The sequence below is a fragment of the Diceros bicornis genome, chromosome 1, assembly GCF_020826845.1.
Source record: "Diceros bicornis minor isolate mBicDic1 chromosome 1, mDicBic1.mat.cur, whole genome shotgun sequence".
Lineage (NCBI taxonomy): Eukaryota > Metazoa > Chordata > Mammalia > Perissodactyla > Rhinocerotidae > Diceros > Diceros bicornis.
In genome coordinates this window covers 45,398,463-45,420,489 of record NC_080740.1, presented here as the reverse complement: position 1 = coordinate 45,420,489, position 22,027 = coordinate 45,398,463, and the positions used below count along the sequence as shown (strand labels likewise).

At 40.3% G+C, this 22,027-nt stretch overlaps 1 protein-coding gene across 5 annotated transcripts in view; it reads left to right on the top strand.

The window, feature by feature from the left end:
* Positions 1-22,027, top strand: part of ZNF608 (zinc finger protein 608) — a 101,771-nt gene that overhangs the window by 28,244 nt on the left and 51,500 nt on the right. For all 5 annotated transcript variants that reach the window (XM_058539617.1, XM_058539584.1, XM_058539592.1 and 2 more), the window contains one exon: positions 17,848-18,103. In XM_058539617.1, the coding sequence (XP_058395600.1) occupies positions 17,848-18,103 (256 nt within the window). The remainder of the gene's footprint in view (positions 1-17,847; positions 18,104-22,027) is intronic.

The following is a 22,027-nucleotide window of genomic DNA, read 5'->3' as shown; positions in this document are numbered from 1 at the left end:
TTTTCTGACATTGAGAGTTTTTGCTGGAAAAGTGGTAGAGAAAAGAAACTCACAATGAGATGTATTATACAAGATGATGATGATGCCGCCCATTAATGAGAACTCTGACATCTTTTGGAGTGGGCTTCTACTGTAGCACCAACCAAGACTGAAAGAGTAGTTTCCTTTTGAGATCCTTCCCACCCCCAAGTAAGTTTCCCTGATGAATTATTTACTCAGAAGGCCATTTCCTTTCTAATATCAAAAACGCAATCAATAATTATTAATCTTTATACAGCGCCTAGCATCTAGCTGCCCAAGGAATGTTCGTTGAATTCAGTAACACTGTAAATTATGTTTAAGTACTTCTAATGCCATATTCTGTTGGGTTTTATGACAGCGTTCGAAGGTCGTCAAAGAACACATCATTGCTCTGGTTTTACAGGTGAAGAGACCGAGGTTTAGAACTCAGACAGTGTCGTTCTTTAGCAAACGTGTATAGAGTGTGCGCTACAAGGAAAAAGAAGCACCTCCCTTTCTCTTGACTTTACTGCCGGGTCCCTGCTTCCTAACATTCTACTTTAGGTTACGATTTTATTGAGCATCTATGGACTCTCTCTCTAGGAAGAAAAAAAAAGTGTACCTATTACAAACACATAAACCTTTGCTTCCATAATTACCGTGTTTCTCAGACTCCACAAAGTCTTTGAACCCCAGGTAAAGAATCTCTGATTTAACAATTGCTTGTCAGCAAGCCATTGAATTAAGTGGCTTACTTAGGGGCCAAACAGCTTGACTACTGAGAAGCAACAGGGACCCCATGCTTCTTTTTCCTCCCCTAATGCTTTTCCCACTACCCCACGCTGATTTTGAAATGATGAACAACAAATGAGATATTAGGAAAACACTCTGTAGATGTACTGAGCGTTCTACAAATAAAAATGCAAACAGATCTCTAAGTGGCAGGGGAAATCCAGGCCATGCATTTTGTAGTGTGGTTTCTGTTCATATATTAGGGAGCCTGCTGGAACCCCACTCAACTGTTAGTTGCCAGCTGTTTGGTTTAATCTGATCATTTACAAAAATATAGCAGTCCTCCCTGGTGCGTATGTTAAATACTGATATCACTGAAATAAATGCTGTGCCTGTGGCATCCATTTTTGCAAATGCTTTCTAGATATGGGTTGTGAGAGCTGGTTTAATTCTAATTGCAGAAATATCAATGGGATTTATATCTGTCTTCCTGAGATGGCTGGAAAGAAGGAATTTAAGTACTTAAAGTTAGAGACCACATTTTGATTTTTGTTCTATACTGGAAAGAACCATGTTGATTTGAAGAACTCATTAATGTGCAAGTTATTACTAGTAGTTTCTCTTAAATTTTGCTGGATGGTGGAAATATAAGAAATATATGAGGTATTACAAAATTTCTGATTTTTGAGGGTCGAGAAAAAGCCGATGGATATTTCTACCGTGCATATTAGTTTAAAAATAATTCAATAATGACTTCCTTTGTTTCAGTCCAGCATTAAAAGAGGGACACGAAGGAGGCTTGCCTGTCTTTCTTCACCAAATAGCAGTTTTGCAGACCCTTACAAGTTCCCATATGTTAGTGAAAAACATTTTCCAAGAAATTGGCAGCATTGCACTTTGTAGCTGATGCCAGCTTCTTCCTTGGGCCAATTCAACAGAGAAGAGAAGAAAAAAAAAATGCCTTGTTTTAGTGGCTGAATTACTCTGACAAGCTTTCACATTGCCCCTCCTCTTATTAATATTCTTTTTGATGTGAGCTTGTAAAACAGAGGATTGGCTGTTAATCTCCAAGATCTCAAGGGCTTTTGGCAGTGGCCCATAATTGATGTGTTCACATGGCTGTTGTCTGACTACTAATGATTAGACAGCAGTGTTATCTACCAGCTACATCAGTGTTGCTTATAAATCACACTTGATAAACTGCAGTTTCATTTCTTCAAAGAGTCGGTACATGTCTACGTACTTTCATAGAACTGCCAGAGGCATTTCATGATTCTATGACAGTTTAGATTAGGTTTATTTTTCATTTCTGTTTGACAAAATATTAGACTTGCTAACACATGTGAAAGAGAATTTTTTTGTTTCTCTAACAGGGCACTTGGAGAATGATAGGCAGAGAAAGATTTCCTGCTCTCCATGAGAAGGTGTACAGATTGGGGTGCCAGGCCATATTTTTGTCTTTGCTATTCATATTGAGGTGAATGGAGTGGGACCAGGCCACTCAGAAAGAAGAGAAGAGCTACCGGGGAGGAAGTTCTCAGAATGTGGGCCTGTACTCAGATTGTGACATGGCTGGAGTAGGCCATCTAGAACTGTGAGATTGCACTAACTGTTTAGTCATAGTATGTGCTGAACCCATGCGTCAAGGTATGACTCCGCTTTATAGAAGGACAAGAGCAAGCAAGAAGGTTTTACCAGAGCAAAAGGTAACAGCTGCAGAAATCATATCTGCCCCTGTGGGGACACTTTGCTGGCTCCAGACACACCCAGAGAACTCTGGGCACTGCAGAGATGAAACCAGGTTGCGCACTGCATACACACGGTGGGCTTTGATTGGGAACCTCTGCTGAGTCTTGGGCCCTTATTCTACTATAAACTCTTGTGCCCTTGAGCTAGCTTTCCTCATCTATAATACTAAAAAAAACCAAAAAACAAAAACCTAAATAACTTCTCAGATTGTTTTGCTGCTCTCCTTCTGTACTTTTGCATAGCCCTGCGCCGTGTTATTCCAGAGCTTCTCGAAGTCTTTTTGCTAACGTTAGCTAATTACTCTTCACTTAATTTTTGAGATCAAATATTAGATTTCAAAGAAGTAGTTATATCACAATTATTTGTGATTTTAAGAAATAGATTTTTTTTTTTACTGGGTTTAAACAATCATTGCTTTTAAGAGAACTTTATATGAGTTTAAGGTATGTCAGAGGTTAAATATTTTATGAAAATCGACAACTTTTATTCAGAACAAAATTATGTGGCAAAGATTGGTAGTAGGGGTTTTGTTAATAAATTGTTATAGTTTAAAGAGTTATTAGAGCTCTAGAATATAAGCATGCAGGAGAATGCACTGAACACCAAAGCTACCTGAAACAAATTTCCCCACCCCACCCAAACAAAACAGAAGTCACATAAGATCTCAGAGTGTTTCAGAGTTATTATTAAAGATATTGAAAATTGTTGGTTAACACAAATGCTTGATACACTATACTTGATATACTTTAATATACTATTTGGTATTTTTACATACATAAAACTGTTTTCTCCTGTTTAGCTTCTTACTTGTGTCCTCACTTCTAGCTGCCAAATTTATTCCTTAACTGCCCAAAAGTGGCTTTGACATGAGCACTCCTTTTCCCCTAGTAAATGTTAGGGCTATAATTAAAATAAGCACTATAGTCAAGGAATAAATGTTTATTGATAAGTATTAGCATTGAAGAACAAAGGTACGTAACTAATAAGCTGCTTATCACAAAATGATCGTGGTTGAAGGAAATACTCTGTTTTTATTAAACAAAACAATTTAAATGTAAGTTGTTTTGGTAATGGTTATCAGATTTTAATGCACTGTGGAGAAATATTCCTGATTAATTTAGAGAAGATAGTCTTTTGGTGATGTAAATGGATGCTTCATTTAGTTTTGATACATAAAGGAACTGTATTAGAGTTTCTAATGTAGCTGCAAGATATGAAAGACAGACTCTATTAAAAGGTATTGAGTATGGTTTTGATTATATAAAATATGTATGCATATGTAAGGGCTGGATAGTAATATTGAAACTAAAAATAATTGGAATATTTTTAAAGATTTTCTGTATCATCTTTAAGTAAGTTTTCTTTAAAAAAGCAGTTATGTATATATATCTATGAGTTTTATGAAGTATATTACCATTACGGCAAAAATAAGTATGCATTCTTTAATTTTAAAAAGATACCAGTTCTTCTTGACTGATGATTTAAATCATAATTCAAATCAACTTGATTTAAATTTAGCTTAGTCTGATACAAACACTGTTTGCAGGTGTTTATTGACTAACTGGAATTTACTATACCATTAAAGGAGCACATAATAGAAATATACATTTTAATATAAATATGGGAAGCTCCATCGCCCACGGGGTGCTTATAGTTTGGTATTAGTATATAGAATATGTCCTCCATCATTTGCTTTGTTTTTTGGCTACATCATACAACATTTCTTATTCATTGGTTAAAAGAAATCTTGGACAGCTTACAGTAGCCACTAAAAAGTTGTGGCCACCTGTTTATTTTGGAGCCAATCTTTTATGGTTATATGTGAACAAGATTTAGTGCAGGTATTATTGGATAGGTATGAGATTGGGTGAATTGCCCCTAAAATTAGTCTTAATAATTTTTGTTGTTGTTGTTTTAGTCTTTTTTTTGTTGTTTATTGTAACATTGGTTTATAACATTGTATAAATTTCAGGTGTTCATCATTATACTTCTATGTCTGCATGGATTATATCATGTTCTCATGTTACCACCCAAATACTAATTACAATCCATCACCACACACATGTGCCTAATTATCCCTTTCGCCCTCCTTGCTCCCCCCTTAATAATTTCTTATTGCCATCTAAAATCTGTTCTGAAATAAGACACATAGTAAAATTAAATATTTTGGAAATATGGATTCTAACATGTGTGACCCTGTTTCTCACTGCCCTCTAAGCCTTTATTCCTTTTCAACACTAAAGAGTAAATAAAATAACTAAAATGGATTATTACCTGTGCTAGTATAAATAGATAATCATATTCATTTTTATTTACATTTGTGCATTCTTTTGAGACCATTTTCACAGAGTTTATTTTGATTCTTGAAGTACACCTATGAACTAGCTAATGCAAGCATTTTTAATGCCATTTTATGGATGCTCACACTGGAAGATCCTGATATTATTAGGCTAGGAGTCCTCCCAAGACACCAGTTTCTAGAAGTGGAAAAATTGTTGTTCTTCCAAATTAAAATCAAATTATATACTTGATTTTAAATAACTATAAATGTTCAATTATAGGATCCATCTCTGGATATTTTGAAGTTTTTCATTTTGTTTGAAAAATCATCCTCTGGTTCTCAGAGACCATAGTAGCATGTTTTTAATGTGCTAGTTTAGCCATGTGACAAACTAAACAAGGCCTGTAAACATGCTATTGAGGTTGGTGGAAACAGTGTGTGCTGGGGATGACAGTAATAGCTAACATTTGTTGAGGGCTTTTATATGGATTATCTCACTTAATGTGTCTATTATATTAAATACAAGTCAGTAATACTATGATCCCCACTTTATAGGTAAGGAAACTGAAGCTTAGAAAAGCTAAGTAAAATTGTAAGATTATACAGCTAGTAAGTAAATGATCTGAGAGTCAAACACAGAGATTGTACTGTTATTTATAACACTCTATTACTCAATTCAAAAGTGTTAATGGGACGCTTGGCATGACACATTGACCTGTGTGTCATTATACTCTGTGAGAAGTAGCTTCTGGGACTGATCTTCTTAGTTGTCCCATTCATGACTTTAGACAGTCCCATTCTAGACTTCTGGATGAAAGAACTCCAGGTTTCTGAAAGAACTCAGTTTTCTGGGATTGCTTGATTCATTTCTAGTCCCCAACAAGATGTGTCTGAGAAGAACTGTTTCATCTAATTCATTCACTTCTGAGGGAATTAAGATAAAATATCCTGGTTTTCAAGATTAAAATATTACCAAAAACACATTGCAATTACACAGGTTGCTTAAGTTTCCACTATTCCTATATGAATAGAGAGGTGTAATTTATCAACAACGTTGTTTTTTTTTTTAAAAAAAATTGACTTGTTTGTAAGCTTTCTGCAGGCAGGCATCTTGCCTGTCTTGGTTATCATTATATTAGTGCCGAGCATAATGGCTGTTAAGATGTTCAATAAATATTTATGGAGTGTTTTAAGTTATGGCTGCTTAAGTTAGAATTGAATTATACCGCCTTGTGTCTCTTTTCTGGATTATGACTCCTGGGTTTTATTGGGAGAGCTAGGAATTAGTGGGTACATTAAGGTTTTTTCTTTTTCCCTCATTCAGAAATGGATCTATATGCTTATTTCTTCTTATTCTCTGAACTTCTCTCCACTCCCTGCTTCCTTTTCCCCTTCCCTCCTGCTGTCTTCCAACACCCCCTCCAATCCCTTCTCCTCCTTGCTAACATACATTAAGAGTCTAAGGATGAACCTAAGTGGGGCCAATAGTAAATATTTTAAGCTTTGTGGGGCCCAGATACAAAATCATGTATATTACGTAAGTACTTACATGATGAGGGAGAGAAAACAATTTCTACAGATTTATTTTTAATTGATGAAATTTTAAATTTAATGATAGTAATTGAGTACAATTTGTTTGTAATACAGGTCTACTGATGAGAAGAATGGAATTCTCTTTTTATGGGGGTAGTGATATTTCACTTAATATGGGTTCATAGTTAGTTGTTGCTGACATTAAATTGATTGTAAAAATTCATTTGTAAAAAACATTCTTAGCTTGCCAGCTGTACAAAAAGTTGGCAGTGGGCTAGATTTGGCCCACCACCCTTCCTTTGCTGACCCTTGAACTAGACCAGGCACCAAAGATGTCCTAAGCAGGGTAAACTGCCCTTGATATTCTTCCTCTGTAAAGGCTCGTTGCTCCTAGACTGGAGAGGGAAGTTGTTCACATTGGGGGAAATGGGATTTGTAGGCTGGGAGCAGGAACATAGAGAACAAGGGAACATATTTTTAAGGTACAAGAGTAGGAAGATAGAAAGGAAAGAGAGTTTATCTCTGTTCAGGGCCCAGCAGTGATTCTCAAGGGGAGGTGCCTTAGACGCTTCAGGACATCACTCTAGGAGGGGCAGGATCAGGTGGGTGCAGTTTGAAAAAGCATATTCAGGATGCCCACTGCTTTTGTGAGACAGCCCCTGAAGTGAAAGCCTCATTATCTTCTTGGCTGCCAGTGACACAAAAAGATGGAGGGAGCTGGTATTTGGGGATGGAGTCATCAACAGAAGAGAGGTGGCTGCAGCCATGGTGTTGAGTCATTATTTCTTCACCTGGATTGAAACAGAAGGTTCCAGGGAAGTGTAGTAGCCACACTGTGGGGCTGCTAACGACTGTTAGGGTGAAATGAAGGGATATGCTAGGAATCACTAGCCTTTAATAAGCTAGCAGTCTTGCTTTTCTGGTTGGCAGAGGGTAGGGAGAGGCTCCAGGCCAGCTCCTCAAGCGTGGGCACTGTCTCCTCTTGACTTCTCTGTGGTGCTGGACACCAGACCTCTCAGACCACTCTGATCTTAGAGCCTCTCCCCTTTGGTTTCAGTCGCTCAGCTCTCTCCCGGTTTGCTGTGACCTCAGCTTCAGGAAGGAGTGTGGCCACTCCTCTCTTTGTGCCCTATTAGTGTTGGGGCTTGCAGGGTTCTGCCCCTTCTCTTCATACTCTTCACATTTTCTTGAGCCATCGCGTCTGCCCTGCTGGCTTCACCATTTTCTCTATGCCAGACACTCCTCTCTAGATAATTCTCTTGGTTCCACAGAGTTCTATCCATTTGCCCGATAGACATGGCCCAGAGGTGATCCTCCGCACACCCTCCCCATCACAGGGAATAATGTCCTCACCAACTGAGACAGAAACCCGGGACTTCTCTTTGAGTTTACCCGCTTCCCCCGCCCTCCTGAGCGCGGCCTCCCCTGCCCACCCCCGCCATGGCCGCCATCTCCTCCGTGGACTCCTTTAGTAGTAGCTTCCTAATGTCCTCCTTCCTTCCTCCAGTTCCACCCTCCTCTTGTCTGCTCTCCCCACAGCGTGCTCTGTGCTGTCTACCCGGTGAACCAGCCGGTCCTCCCATGCCCTTGCTTTAACATCCCCAGTGTTCTCTTCTAACTTCGCCATAAGCCCCCAAATTCTTTGCCTGGGGTCTTCTTGAGCTGCCTGATTCTCCTGCTTCAGCCCTCCTTCTTCCCGACCCCCTGAGCGTGAAGCCCCTCGACTGACTGTGCCATCAGAACGGCTCAGCTCTGCACGCTCCTCCCCTCCCGTCCCCAGGCTCCTTCCTCTCTTCCTTCTGATCCGTCTTACACACGCCCCGCCCCGCCCCGCCCCGCCCCACCCCGATGCTCCCACAATGCCCGGGGCTTAAGCGGCCGCCTCAGCCCTGACCGCACCTGCTCCACGGCCACTGCTGGTCTCCTGTAGACTCGGGGCCCCTCTAGGACTCTGGGAGGAATGCTTGGCACATGGGGGCACTGGCAGAAATTTGTTGGTGTAAGGAACGACTTCCCTGACAGTGAGGCAGCTTTAAGCAGCGGCCTTTATAAAAGGGGACTGCATGGGGTCAATACACGGCCCCCAGTCACACAAACTAGGTGCTTATACCACTCTTGGCTTGTTGATTGCAGGACCTCTGCACGCGGAGTTGAAATAATGGTTTTATTAATCCTGCGCCTTTTCCTTTCTGTATTAGCATTTGTTTACTTTTGTTCTAAGGTGGAATTGCTTAGCATTTTTATTAAAAATTAGTTTTTTTTTAAATTATGAAAATAGTCCATGTTCATGTTAATTCCTGCAGCGCAGAAGGCTATACAATGCGAAGGATCCCCCCCTACATGTTTTTATATGGATAAAATTTCTGGAAGGATGCATAAGAAACTGTTAGGAAAGAGGTTCTCCCTGGAGAATGACCTGTTGGCTTTTAAAGTCTGTTCTCAGGAGGGAAAATGGGATTCTGGACCTGTGAGCAGCTTTTTTGTGGGGGGTTCTGTGAGAAGAAACTTTTAAAAATTTGAGTTATGGTACAGAACTTGGTAGAGAGCACAGCAGCCCTCACTGGGATAGCCTATGGCCTCTTGTTTTGCTCCTGACCTCCAGTGGTAACTTATCTCCTAAGACTTGGGTTTCCTCAGTTACAAAATCAGGTGAGAAAACCCACCGGCGCCTTTTGGTAGAGCTGTAATAATGAGTGTGAGTGTCTCCAAGGTGTCTTTGAAAATAGGTATGTAGGTGGCGGTAGGAGTTTATGATTTTATCTGTCTGTACCTTCCATCTCTGTGATAAACTATGGAGAGCTCTAGTGAGTTGTTTGACTTGATATGAAAGTAAAATTTCAAAGCTTTCATTAATTTATTGAGATTGATCAGTATTTTGAACCAGCATTTGGAAGGTATGGAGGGAAGAGGGATAACAGGTTCATGCTGAGCCTCGTAGACATGAATTTATGTGAGCAACGTTTAGATTATGCAGGGAGGAGAGTGAATGGTACCAAGACAGTGTTGCTGGGCAGGGAGTCAAAATTGCCCCCATCTGTGGCCATCCTGCCATGGTTTGGAAAGGCAGGTTTTTGACTCTTTCCATGGGACCATCTTAGTTCCCATACAGTGTGCCTCAGGCACTTCCTTGTTACTTAATTTGTTATGACCAGCATGTATTGCCTTTATAATTCAAATGTCTGAAATTTTAGTTGAAAATACTCCTTTTAAGTGGTTGCAAGGGAAATTCCCTTGTATAAGGTAAAGAAAAGAAGTGCTGTTAGTTGAGAAGATTAGGAATAAGGTGATTTTTCCCAAACAGGCTTTTCTTTCCTTTTTTTCACCCTGCTTAAAATCATATCTGTGTCCAGAAGGGTGAGGGTGAGAGGCCTCCAACATTTCTCTAATCTCAACCTAATTTCAAGGAGAAAAAAGGGTCATGCGAAGACAGGCCAGTATCTACTAAGATGGCCAGCATCTACTAAGATTCTCGATATCCAGAGGTTTTGAAATTGGTTTGTTCTAATATAAGTGCACCCATGTTAGCAAAATCCAGAGTTAAAAACCTGGAGTTTCACCACTGTTCTTTAAATTTCACTCTTAAAACGATTGGGTACCAGATCTAATTGATAGAAATGGGATTTGTTTGGAACTTTCCAGGAATCCAGCTTTGTACAAAGTATAAAGGGACTCGTGAAAAGGGTTAATCTAAAGACAGACATTTTTAGTACTTTTACGAAGGTCTCCTTTCATTGTGCCTTATTTTGTTTTTTAAGTGTCTTTGGAAATAGGCAGGATGAGAAGGAATCAGAGAACTCTTATGAACAAGCTATGAAAATACTGATCATTTGCTGCTACTATTTAAAGCACACTCAGCTCTCTGAGCAGTGGAAGATGTCAGTGGCACTTTTAAAGCAGATGAGGAATCTGTAGCTCAGCAACAGGACAGGTTTTTTTTCAAAGAACACAAATGAGGCTAAGTATGTGACAACTGATGTGGTCTGGTGGAAAGTGTGCTCAGGGCCAGAGTCACTATGTCCCCTCCACCTCCACCAGTGTCCGTTTCTTATGGAGCTCTACACAGTTGAGGGCCTTCTAGGGGAGAATTTGGTTGGCTTCAAAACAAAACAAGAAGTTAAATAAGACATTGAATTGAGTAGTTTAATTACACTCTATCTTTAGATTCTTATATCTTCTCTTTTGCTTTGAAAAACTGTTATAGCTAGAGAGTGAAGTTAAAAATAGTCACTGTTTAAAGTATATTTTACACATGTCGCTGGCCAGTATGTGCCTCTGCTTTGTGACCTGCATATAGGGTCACTTCTGGAGTGATACACTGTCAGTTATAACCTCCCTGCCTCCCCAACCCTCCCCCACCCTCACCAGCGCCGTAGAGACGTTGGCTTGGCATTCTGCGATTTCAGTGGGGCTGGAAATGGAAGCATCCGTCTTGGCCCCACTGGCCCTGGGGCCAGAGTCCTGGTCCATCCCCAGGCTGAGTCCTACCAGGTCAGCTGCTAGGCCTTGAAAAGCAGTTGAGCAGCTAAACCTTTGGCTTCTTATTAGGGCAGCCTCTGGTCTTCACACTTGGGAATGAGCAAATGAAAATAATGGTATAGTTCCCAGTCATCGTACACAGTTGTAGCTTTTGGAATTGGATGATATAAAACAATAACAACAAAACAAAACCTGAGCTTTGGTTTCAGTGAGGTTTTGGAGGTTTCTGAAGGAATTGCAGTATTTGCTTGGACACTCCGAGAGGCACCATTTTGAACTATGTGCAGTGAAAGGTGATTCAGGTGTGTGGCTTCTAACATTCAGAAAAGGTCAGAAATTACTTTGGAGGAAGGTTTCTTTCCATCTTGTATTCTATTTTACATTTAGAAGAGTTTGCTTTTGCTGTTAGATCAATGTGGGTTCATATTCTGGCTCCGCCGCCAACCCCGAATGACCTTGTAAAGTTACTTAGTTTAACCAAATTACCTATTTTCACAATCTTGTGAAGATTGAATGAGAGAATGCACGGTATAATCTGTCTTGTGTTATATGTGTTAAACCGTAGCTGCCAATGTTATTTTTTTTATACGAAAGCCCATAGACTTTGAAATCAGAGAGGTTTGACCTTGAATGTCAGCTCCTTGGAGCAGTGGCCCATCCTCTGAGATCTTCAGTTTCTGCCTCTATAAAAATTGGGAGTGTTGTGAGAGTTAAAGGAGATGGAAAATGTGTGGGGCCTGCCTTAGTAAGAACCTGCCCATGTTGTTTTCACAACAAGCTATAAAGCACACATTGCTTTGATCATTGTTCTAAAAGAAAAAGTCTACTACATTTAGGAAAGACAGGAATGACCAATATACAGTTGTTCCAAGTTTATCAGTCAGGGATGGAAATTAAACCTTGATGATTCATTTTGGAGAAAAGATCAATGCTTAAGGAAACAGAATTTTAAGTTTTCCTTGCTTTGCTAATGAAGCAGTGATGTCAGGCAGAAAAGGTGGTTAAAATGCAAAGTGCGAGACTGCGGCCAGCCGTGGTCACCTTTAAAGAGCTGTGATTTCCCCTACACGAAGTGCAGTCTCTGTCTAATGCTTTTTAAATTAAAGAGGTGACTGTGGGCAATCTCATAAAACAGACAAGTACCAGGATATGGAGAAAACGTGAGCATTAAGTAATTGTGCCCCAGCACGCTCATAGAATGTAAAAATATTGACTGAGCAAAATAAAATGCTATTCCCACTCTGGTTGGTGGTTATTTGAGAATCCCAGGATTGAGGGGTTAATAGCAAGATGAGCGTGGAGATTTGTGGCAACAGATGGAAGAAACTTGGGGCAAGTTCCCCAGTCAGGGTTCAGACCTGCTCCGGGGTGTGGGAGGGAATCTTTCATTGAGGCTTGCCGGTCTCCCAGCCCTGAGCTCCCCCTTCTCCCTTTGCCTGGGAGCACTAGCATCCCTGCAGCAGAGCCACCTGACTATCTCCTTGTTGGGTCTGAGGGGAGCAGGAGTGCCCGCTGGAGCACCCCTAGCCCTGCCCTGGTGACCTTTCCTCCTGTGCTGTCAGTTTCCGGGTAATGGAAACCATCACTGGCTGACACAGTCAGTGCTCCAGTGATGCAAAGCTGCCGCCATCGACACTCCAGCTTGGAGCCTTCCTTGCTGATCAGCACTCAGGAAGCCCTTGAAATAAGGTGAACAGAGAAAATATTGCCAGGATCTCTCTGCAGACTTTTTTTTCCAGCCCTCTGGTTACACACACTAAGTGCCGCTATCTGTGTAAATAACCTTTTCTTCCCCCCCTCCCTCTACCCTCCCTGCTCCCCCACTCCCATGCTCTTAGGCTCTCTCGAGTGATAAATAGCCAGGCTACTGCTCAGCGTGCACCAACACCTGGGAATAATCATGCAAAAATAACAGTGAGAGACTGCCGCGCGTCTGTTCTTGACATTAACTTTCCTCAGTTTGACAGGCTGCCACCACCAGCTGTTAGACTTATGGGGCTTTTTTTTTCCGCTGGAGATGCTGCTTTCCTGCTTTCCTCTTTTGGGCTGTAATAGGTTACATCATTGTCCCATCAAGATGACAGAAAAGAGCTTTGACAAAGGAACCATTGCTAAAACTGGCCAGTTTTCTATTCTGATCTTTTATTCCAGTTGTTAGTATTATTAGGCTAATAATTCCCCATCAATTTTTAAATGGAATACCTGATTATTATTATTTTAGGTTACTTCCTTTTAGAAACATAACTGCCTTTCTTGAATTGCCTTTGAATGTAGCATATTCTAGCATTTGGCCTTACAGGGCCAAACTGCTGATTGATTTTCTTTTAGTTCAGGTCTCAAGTCTATTTGTAATAATGATCATAATATTGAAAATGGCAATAGCTTTTATTTATTGAGTGCTTCTCTGTCCTGGGCCCTGAACTGAGGTTGTTTGTATGAGCTCATGTAGTGGTCACATTAGCCAGGTGTTATTTCCATTTTACAGATGAAGCCACTGAGTCCCAGAGAGATCAAGTGACTTGCCTAATGTTATGTTCACTCTAAAGGTACAGCTGGGTTCCAGCTCCAGAGACTGATCCCTGCACCACAGCATCTCCCACTCCATGCTGGTTTTGGCACTCAGGCCACCACGGACAGCCCTGTGGATGTGGTTCTGCAGTTACAGTTGTAATTTTGCCGTATTTGTATGATTATTTGATTAATGCCAGTCTTGCCCACTCCTGTTTTGCTAGCAGGCTGCACCGTGCCTGGCATACAGCAGGTGTGTAGTAATTATGTATTGGGTGGATATGTGATCAGGTTTAGGAGAGTAAAAGGAGACTTTGGGGGGAGCAGTGCATGAAAAAGAGGTGCAACTAGAGATTAGTGGAAGGAGATTTTGTAGAAGTGTAGGACTCCTCAGGACCTCCAATAAAGTGGCGGTGGATTAAGCTGGTCGACTGCCGCCAGATGCCCGTGTATGAAAGGAGCAGTATTTCCCCAGGCTGAGCTTCTCAGGGTTAAGCCCTTTTTCTTATACTTTTAACACACTTTAACTGCACTTAACCATGCATTTGGAGGGGATTATAGATTTATGTTAAATATAGTAGGATATAAAAAGGAGCTTTGTAAGGTTGCGTGCAGGGTTAGGGAACTGTAATATCAGGGCAGGGACTTTTTTTTTCTTTTTCAAAGTCAGTGTTTACTGAGCTAAGTAAGCATTATATTGAGCATTCACTTTGCTTGAATTATCTCATTGAGTCTTCACTGCCACCCTATGCAGGTAATTGTTATTCTTCCTCCCATTTCCTAGATCCAGACCTTGAGCCTTAGGAAGGCCAGGTAACTTGCTTAGGGTCCCACACAGCCAGTACTGATAGGGTCAGGTTTTGAACCCAAGCCTGTCTACTAACACAGCCCCGAGGTCCACCACTACCGAGTCCAAGTGTATGCTGCCTCCTCACTGGAAGGAGTCCTTTTGGGGACTATTGCTACCCCGTCTTAACAAGCCTCATTGGTTGAAGAAATTATGGTTCATTGTATGGATCAGTGACCTGAGAAATCAGGGTGCAGTGGAGTTGATCTTTTGTATAAGGCAAAAATAACTATTGAAAATCCTTTAAAATCCTGCTTTACATATGGTACATGTGGCTTTGTGTTAGACACCATGAGATACACAAGGGAACTGAAACCTTTTGGGGGGGAACATCTCCCACTGGGGGCATTAGCTGGCAGAAAGAATTGGTCACACTGAATTATTTTCGTTCCACATCTCTTTTGTCTCCTGGTGTCTGCTGAACTCCTACTGTAAATTTTCTGCTTGTAGGATGCTGCTCGTTTATGCTCACCTGGGCTGCCACTAGAGATAGCTTATTGCTCTTGCACAAATATGGGTCACATTTTTCTCTAGAATGAGTAGGTTGGGCTAGATGGCCTGTAGCTAAAGCATTCTGTGATTGTCTGAGGGAACAGCTGGAAGGGCTTTTCCAGAGGCTACCCTGCATCTGGGCAGGTTACTGCAAGGTTGAAGGGAAACTCAGCCCTGTCAGTTGATGCCATGAGGATTATGGGCCCAGTATTGCATATTATTCAATTATTATTTTAAGAGATAGTGGAATTCGGGCTTTTCCCTAATTTTGTGTGTTGGCGAAAAATTGGACTGTTTTTAAAAGTAGCATACCTGCCAAATAAAACACCTCTGGGAGTGGCTGTAAATCCCCACACCCCTCTCTGGTTGGTGACGTCTGGGGAGGAGGGACCCCAGTAGGGGTCTTTGTTCTCTACTCCAAATCTTGAAATCCCAAGGGAGAAGATTTCCTTTTCTCCGCTCACTGATAGTGATGATCTGGTACCTAAGGGAATGACAGTTTCAAGCTATCCTAAGGAAGCCAGTGCAGGGGAAAAACTAAGAAATTCACTTGTAAGTCAAAGAGTTGAACCTTTATATTACCTATCAAGTTTACCTATCAAGTTCAAGGGTTTTAGACCGTCATCACATTGGGGCTGTTTATGATTAAGTTTGTATTTATAGTTAAACTCAACCTTAGTTTTCTCATTTTATAACATGTGGGGACAGGGCTGCAAGGTCCCTTCTATGGATGTCATCAACTAAACTTTTTCCATTGCATTTGGATTGTGTTAATGGAAATAAACACAGTTAACTTGCTAGTAGATCCTCAAGTCATCTAGATTCTTTAGGAATTTGATCTTTGGAATTACATAACTATCACAAATACTATGAGAGTCTGTAGCTGTATGCAAATGTATTCATAAGCAGAGTTATGTTGAAATAGGGATTTAGTCTAGAAATTCTGTTGTGATAGGATTTGTCGTCAATATTAGAAGACCAAAGAATACATTTTCTAGTTGAGGAAAATGGGCCTCGGTGAGATTAAATGACTCTCCAAAGGCACAAGCTAATTAGTGTCAGAGTTGGGGCCAAAATCCTAGTGTCAACATGCCCTATGCCTATAACTTCTGTTGGACGCATTGTCTCATTGTGTCCGGACATCCAAAATCAGAGAATTGATGCTCACTAAGGCTCCTCACCTCTTTTTATTTCATTTTCTTGTTTTTCCAATTGAAGCTACATTTTTTCTATTGGAGTTAATGTAGGCTGTCGATCAAGAGAAACAAAAAATATCTTGAGAATGTTGTTCCATTTTGTCTTTTCAGTTTGAATGTGTAGTGTCAAATTACGGTCATTTTACAACTAACTATACAAATTAAGAGGTTGGCAAAAAAAGTGCAGTAGCTGGTTTATAGTATTCTTTGGTCTCTTTTTTTTTAATTCTGGAAAATGATTCTAACCTCACACAATCTTTTAGTCGTAATAAAGGCTACAAGGTAGCATTGGATTTTTTCCCCCTTTAAATTTCCTCCCTCAGACCCGCTTTCTTCATTTGTCAGCTCAGTTTTAAAATAGGAACTATCAGTGCGAACTTTGATCCACATTAAGCTGCATTTACACGAAAGCATAAATCACCAGATCTGGGGTTTGGGGCTGTTAAATGCTTTTATTTCTTGGGCTCTGTGATCAAGAATGCAGAACAATAAAAAGCATGGAGCAAAAGAAGTTTTATGGCAGCTTTGAGAGCAGGAAATTAAGTTTCTTTAACATGCAGTTGGATGCAGGCTGTTCCATTGCATCTTGGATCACTCAAGCAAGTGAACGTCAGTTTATCATTTTAGTGAAATGCAAACTGTAGAAATAGTTCCTACAGTCATATGAACAAGGAGCCCACGCAGATGACTGCTTCAGCTGTTTAACTAGGAGCACACTTTCTCATGTGACTTATCTTGAAATATACTCTTTTTGTGTTTTTTTTGAAACAACAGAGACTGTAATATTACGTCTGTAGCCAAGTGTTGATTTCTTATAAAGGTTAACTGGGAAGATGTGAACAGACTAAGATGGCATTTTACCAGAACAACCTTCTATGTGTCGTTTTTACACATACGATGTGTTAGCCCGACTGATAAAACATACACGGTGTCGTCCCTTACGTGTAGGCGGTGTCTCTGTACAGCATGAGATCGTAGCTGATCTGGAGTCCTGGTGTGGACGTGCTTTGCTTTTGGCTCTTTCCCACTTGATAACCTGTCAGCAAGGCTAAAGCTATTCTGTAGTAGTCACAACAGTTGTTAAAATGGGCCGAACGAATGAATGAGTTGGTTGGTGATCTACCTCTTTAGGACATGCATAGCCTTTGGTTTCATTATGGCCACACTCCTGAACTTTTTGTGGTAAAGAACTCCTTTGCTGCTTTCCTCAGGATGAGGATGCAAAGAAGATAACTGCACCACAAGATCTTGTATTGGCTGTCATTTCTGTCTCCTGGATTTAGAGAGAGGGCTGCTGACTCTTGGTCAAACTCATCAGGGATCTTTACAAGTTGAACCACTAAAGGACTTGTGCATTGGAGAAACTCAAGGTCTTTGATATTGGGCACACACATTTATTTCCCCATTTATATGAATTCTGCTAAACTTTGCCATAGACCACTTACTTAGGAGTTGATGTTTAATACATGCTAATAATATCCAGTTTATGTGTTTTGGTGTGTGTAATCAAGTTTATGTATTTTATATATTCAGCAGAATAAGTTAATATATTTTAGTAGTGATTTAATTCATTATGGTTTATAAAGTACTTTGAAAACAATTTTAGTCTATCTCCTGTGCTTAAATATCCAATGATGCATATATAGTGTTTATTGTTGTTTCTCCTTGGGAAAATATTGTAATTTTGAAAATAAGATTTCATTACAAGTGGGAAATAGTCTTAATTTTGCAAAGCATATTTCATTCACTTCTACTGAGGCTAAAGGTTGTCTCTGGGCGCTTTTAGAAGGACACCGAAGGCCTGCCTGTAACTCAGGAAGCTACAGCTCCAGTGTTTACCTTGTTTGGCATGAAAAAATAAAATGCTCATTTCTATTCTGCTTTATATTTTGGCACCATTAAAACACTCAAAGCGTATTATAATTGCAAATGGAATTTGGAATGGTGATATATTCTAGAAGTGATGTAAACAGATTGCATTGAAAAACCTCACAGAATGCAGCACCACTGCAGTAAGCCTGTCTGTCTTTCAGGTTGACCCCCTGTTTACAGTGCCAGCACCACCACCGCCGATTTCCAGCAGTCTCACGCCTCAGATTCTACCCTCCTACTTTTCCCCATCTTCATCCAATATTGCAGCACCGGCTGAGCAGCTTCTGGTTCGGACTCGCTCCGTGGGTGTCAATACATGTGAAGTTGGAGTAGTGACAGAGCCCGAGTGTCTTGGGCCCTGTGAACCTGGGACCAGTGTGAATTTGGAAGGGATCGTGTGGCATGAAACAGAAGAAGGTAAATACAATTTATTTTTATATATTTCCCCACGCCCTCTTCCCCATGATGTGTTTGTGTCCACCTATAAGGGGAATTTGCTTTGTTGTTTTCAAAGAGGAAAGAAAAGTGGTTTCTATGCTCTCTGGATTTTTGTTGAAATAAGGACTGTTTGTCTTTTTGTTCATGGCTGCTTTTACGTTCAGGACACATCAAGTGTCCCTGAAAGTGGTTCTCTGCTTTAAGTGCTAGCATGGAAGGACTGTGAGAAGCAGGGTGAGGGGTTGCCTTTTCCCTAAGAGAAATCATGGGAATTAGAAAGGGAGATAGGTCTCAAGTTTATTTTCTCCTTAGCGTGCCAGCAGATCTGTCTGTCTTGATGTGGTTGTTTTTGTGTTGTCGAGGCTTATATTTACCTTCTGAATTGAGCCAGGGTTCTTGCATTTAGCGAGGGCCATTGCCATGATGTCACTGTGGCTGGTTGGTGTTCAGAGCTAATGAAGTCAAGGTCAAAGGCTTAAGCCCCAATTGAGGCAGTCAGTTCTCTTCTACAGCCAGAGACATAGCACCTTTCCTGCCCCTTAACTCAGCAGGCCATCTGGCAAGTGCAACCTATCAGTCACAAGAGAAACAAGGTACGTAAGAAATGGATCAGGATTAATCTATCATTGCTATTGGAAATACAAATCACGCATGTGCCATACTGATAGTAGATCCAGACCATGGTTGGCCACATCTCATAGCACATAATCATCAAGTACAGCATGTTTCAGATAGCCAGTGTCATTGACAGAGGCCAACAGATAATTAAAAACTAAATACCAAGGAGAGAGCCACATTGCTCCATTGGGGAATGAATAGAGTAGAAGAGACGAAGAAGTATGCCCCAGGGTACACCAGGGGAACAAAGGAAAATGAAGAACATAGGCGAAACTTTTTTTTCCTCTAAGCTAGGTTGGGCAAGCATAAAGGAGATGACAGTTGTCAATGTCGTGGTCTTTTGGGAGAGGAGTAAGGGCAAAGTTGAGGGAACTAGAAGGGTCTGAGACTGAAAATCATTGTTTAGGTTCCTCTGTATCAAAGGGGAAAAACGTGAGGGATGAAACGCAAAGGGGAGAAAGTAAAATATATATGCAAAATAGGCTGAGTGGATGATGGGAAAGGGGAATATATTGGGGAAAGAAGTAGTTGAGAGAAAGTAGTTAAGGATAGTGACAAACTGGGGAATGAAAGGAGAATAAAAATGAAGAATGAAAAACAGGTGACAGGTGTGAGTATAATTGTCAGAAGACAGAACAGCTCAAGTAGTTTTAATATAGAAAAACAATTCTTAGAAAAATCTTTTGAGTTCTGCATATTACATTAAATATACTCTTGTAGGATATATTTCATAATTAGATAAAAAGTTTTGTAGACAGCATTAGTAAGGAAAAATAAAGGTTAAATTTTATAAGAAGGAAAATCAGAAAGGGAATGCAAGCAGTAGATATGGGGAGTTCTCTTGTTTGCTCAAATCAAAGTGATAGTTAAAATTTAATTTTGGCTTTAGAAATTTTGGGGGTTTGGGGGCTCCTCCCTCTTGCTGTTTTTAGCTGGGAAGCCATTTAAAACAGTATGTACTATGCCACCACATTAGGAAGAACTGATGTTAGAGGAACTGAAATTAAAATTTACCAATCTTGCTTGCTGGTCTGACACCTCCAGGGCAAGGGGTCCCATGTGGGGAGCAAGCTTCTCTCTCATTGCCTCTCTGGGTTGGGCACAGTTTGCCTTCCCTTAGATTTTCATTAGAGCAGAAGCGGTGGATAAGGGCTTCAGAATGGTATCCTGCTATGAGAAGTGTAGAAAAGGAATCAAGACATAAATAAGGTCACAGTTAATTAGTTTAGGTGCTGAATTTCAGGAACAGAAAAAGATTTGGAGAGACTAAGAGTTAATTTCCATAAACTTTAAAGTAAGATTTTCTTGTACTTAGATAATTTACTCATTAGGGTGAAGCACTGTCTTCCATTTCTTAGCTATGACTTAGCGCCCATCACTTTATTGCTTGTCATGATTTTATTTATTCCAATGTGAGGTAGGACTGAGTTCCTGCAGTGTGACCTCACTGAGTGGTAGATGTTGTATTAGCCACAAATTAGCCACAACTTTCTCGAACAGCTGTAAGGCTTGGGTTATTTTTCACTTTGCTTAGAAGTCTGCTGGGTTTTGACTTGAACGTTAGCCTCTAATAACAGGTGGGATTATTTAGGAAAAAATCTGTTAAAAACTATAGCAGTACATGTGTTGATATGGAATTCTGATCCTCTGGGCATATGTTTAAAGAGCTTTACAGTATTATTATTCATTATTATTATTTGGTAGTAATATATATAAAGCCTTTCCAGTTCCACCTTGTTCTATGAAAAATCAGTCTCCTGAGTTTGATATACCTGCCTTTCTATGTTATGATCCCTCCATCCTGGTGGATGCCTTCCGTACATTCATACACGGACTGATAGCTTTAGAAGCTTTTCAGGCACTGTAATGGAGCCTTCAGCAGCTCCAACCTTCTTTTAACTGTCTCACATTTTCTAGAATTTGGAATGTGTGAATGTTTACTGTGGTGACAAGAAGGAGCTGGAGCTGTTAATAGAGTTATTCTTGCTGAATAAACTAAACTTCTGACCTCCATAGAATTTAAGAACTCGTCTTAGTAAAGGCCTGGGTCATAAGATGGCTGTTTAATGTGCAACCATTTTCAAGAGCATTCCATTTGCATTTTTTCTCAGTACAGTGTGTTTAAAGCTCTTGGACCAATTTAAAAATTAAACCCACTTGACCATTAATTTTTCCCTTTCGGGAAAAACAAAGAGAGAAACAGAACACACACATTCGGAGCCAGTTATTTGGCAGGGCTAAAAGAGATGGATTTGGGGAGAAGGGGAGGGGAAAGTAAGCCGCTGTAGTTTTCTAGTATGAGGTTTCACTAACAAAGAGCTTCACGTTGAGCACTTATAAAACTGTCAGTTGCCTTTGACTAATGCCCTGTAGATTGAGTTGAATAAAATCTCTTCCCTGGTATTTTCATTCTGAAGGTATTGTATAACTGGTAGTGTTTTTCACAAACCTAATTTGTTCTGTGCATTCACGCGTGTGTGCATGTGTGTGTCTTTTAAGATCCTAGAAATTTTAAGAGCTCATATTTGCAGTCTTTGGGGAATATGGAGTGTTCTTGTGATTTCTTTGGATGGTGGTGGGGAACAGCAAGACTGGAATATGAAATCCCTACTAAATACCTAATTGTTTCTTGTGCTTAGAATTCCTCACTGGAGGAGGGTTCTTTTCAACGCAGACTTTCCCCTAGTGTTACTGCCAGTACGTGAAGTCCTGGTTGCCTAAGAACCAAATTGTGCTCAGGAATAAAGTGTTACGAGAGACGTTCCCTCTGGAAATAATTAGTGGGTTTCAGATCCTGCTTAATAGGAGAGAAAAACTATTACTGCTTTTGGATGTGTAGTTTTTCTACTCTGATCTTTCTTCTTTAAGGTGAATGCATAGGAGCAATGATGTATTGTACAAAATTATTCGCAGATGTTGGAAAGAATTTCCTTAGCATTTCGTTCCTGACATTTGGGACACACATGCCTATGTATAGTTATTTGTTTGAAAATTTGCTCTTTTTTAGAGGGGAAAATAACCCAGAAAAAACATGGTGTATACAGCAGTGTGTGTAAATACATATGTGTTGAACATGGCTTTTTAGCTTTCAAGATGTGTTTTCCTTTTGATTTTTATTGAGTTATGTTTCTTATTGGGCCTTTTTTTTTGCTCTACCCGAGAACATACTTGGTTGGGCTGCATCTGTTGTTCACTATTATGATTGTCATTTGCCACCACTCTGCCACTCTGTCATTCTGGTCCCCTCCACTCTCCTATTGGTTAACAAAGCCACTGAAGAAAAGG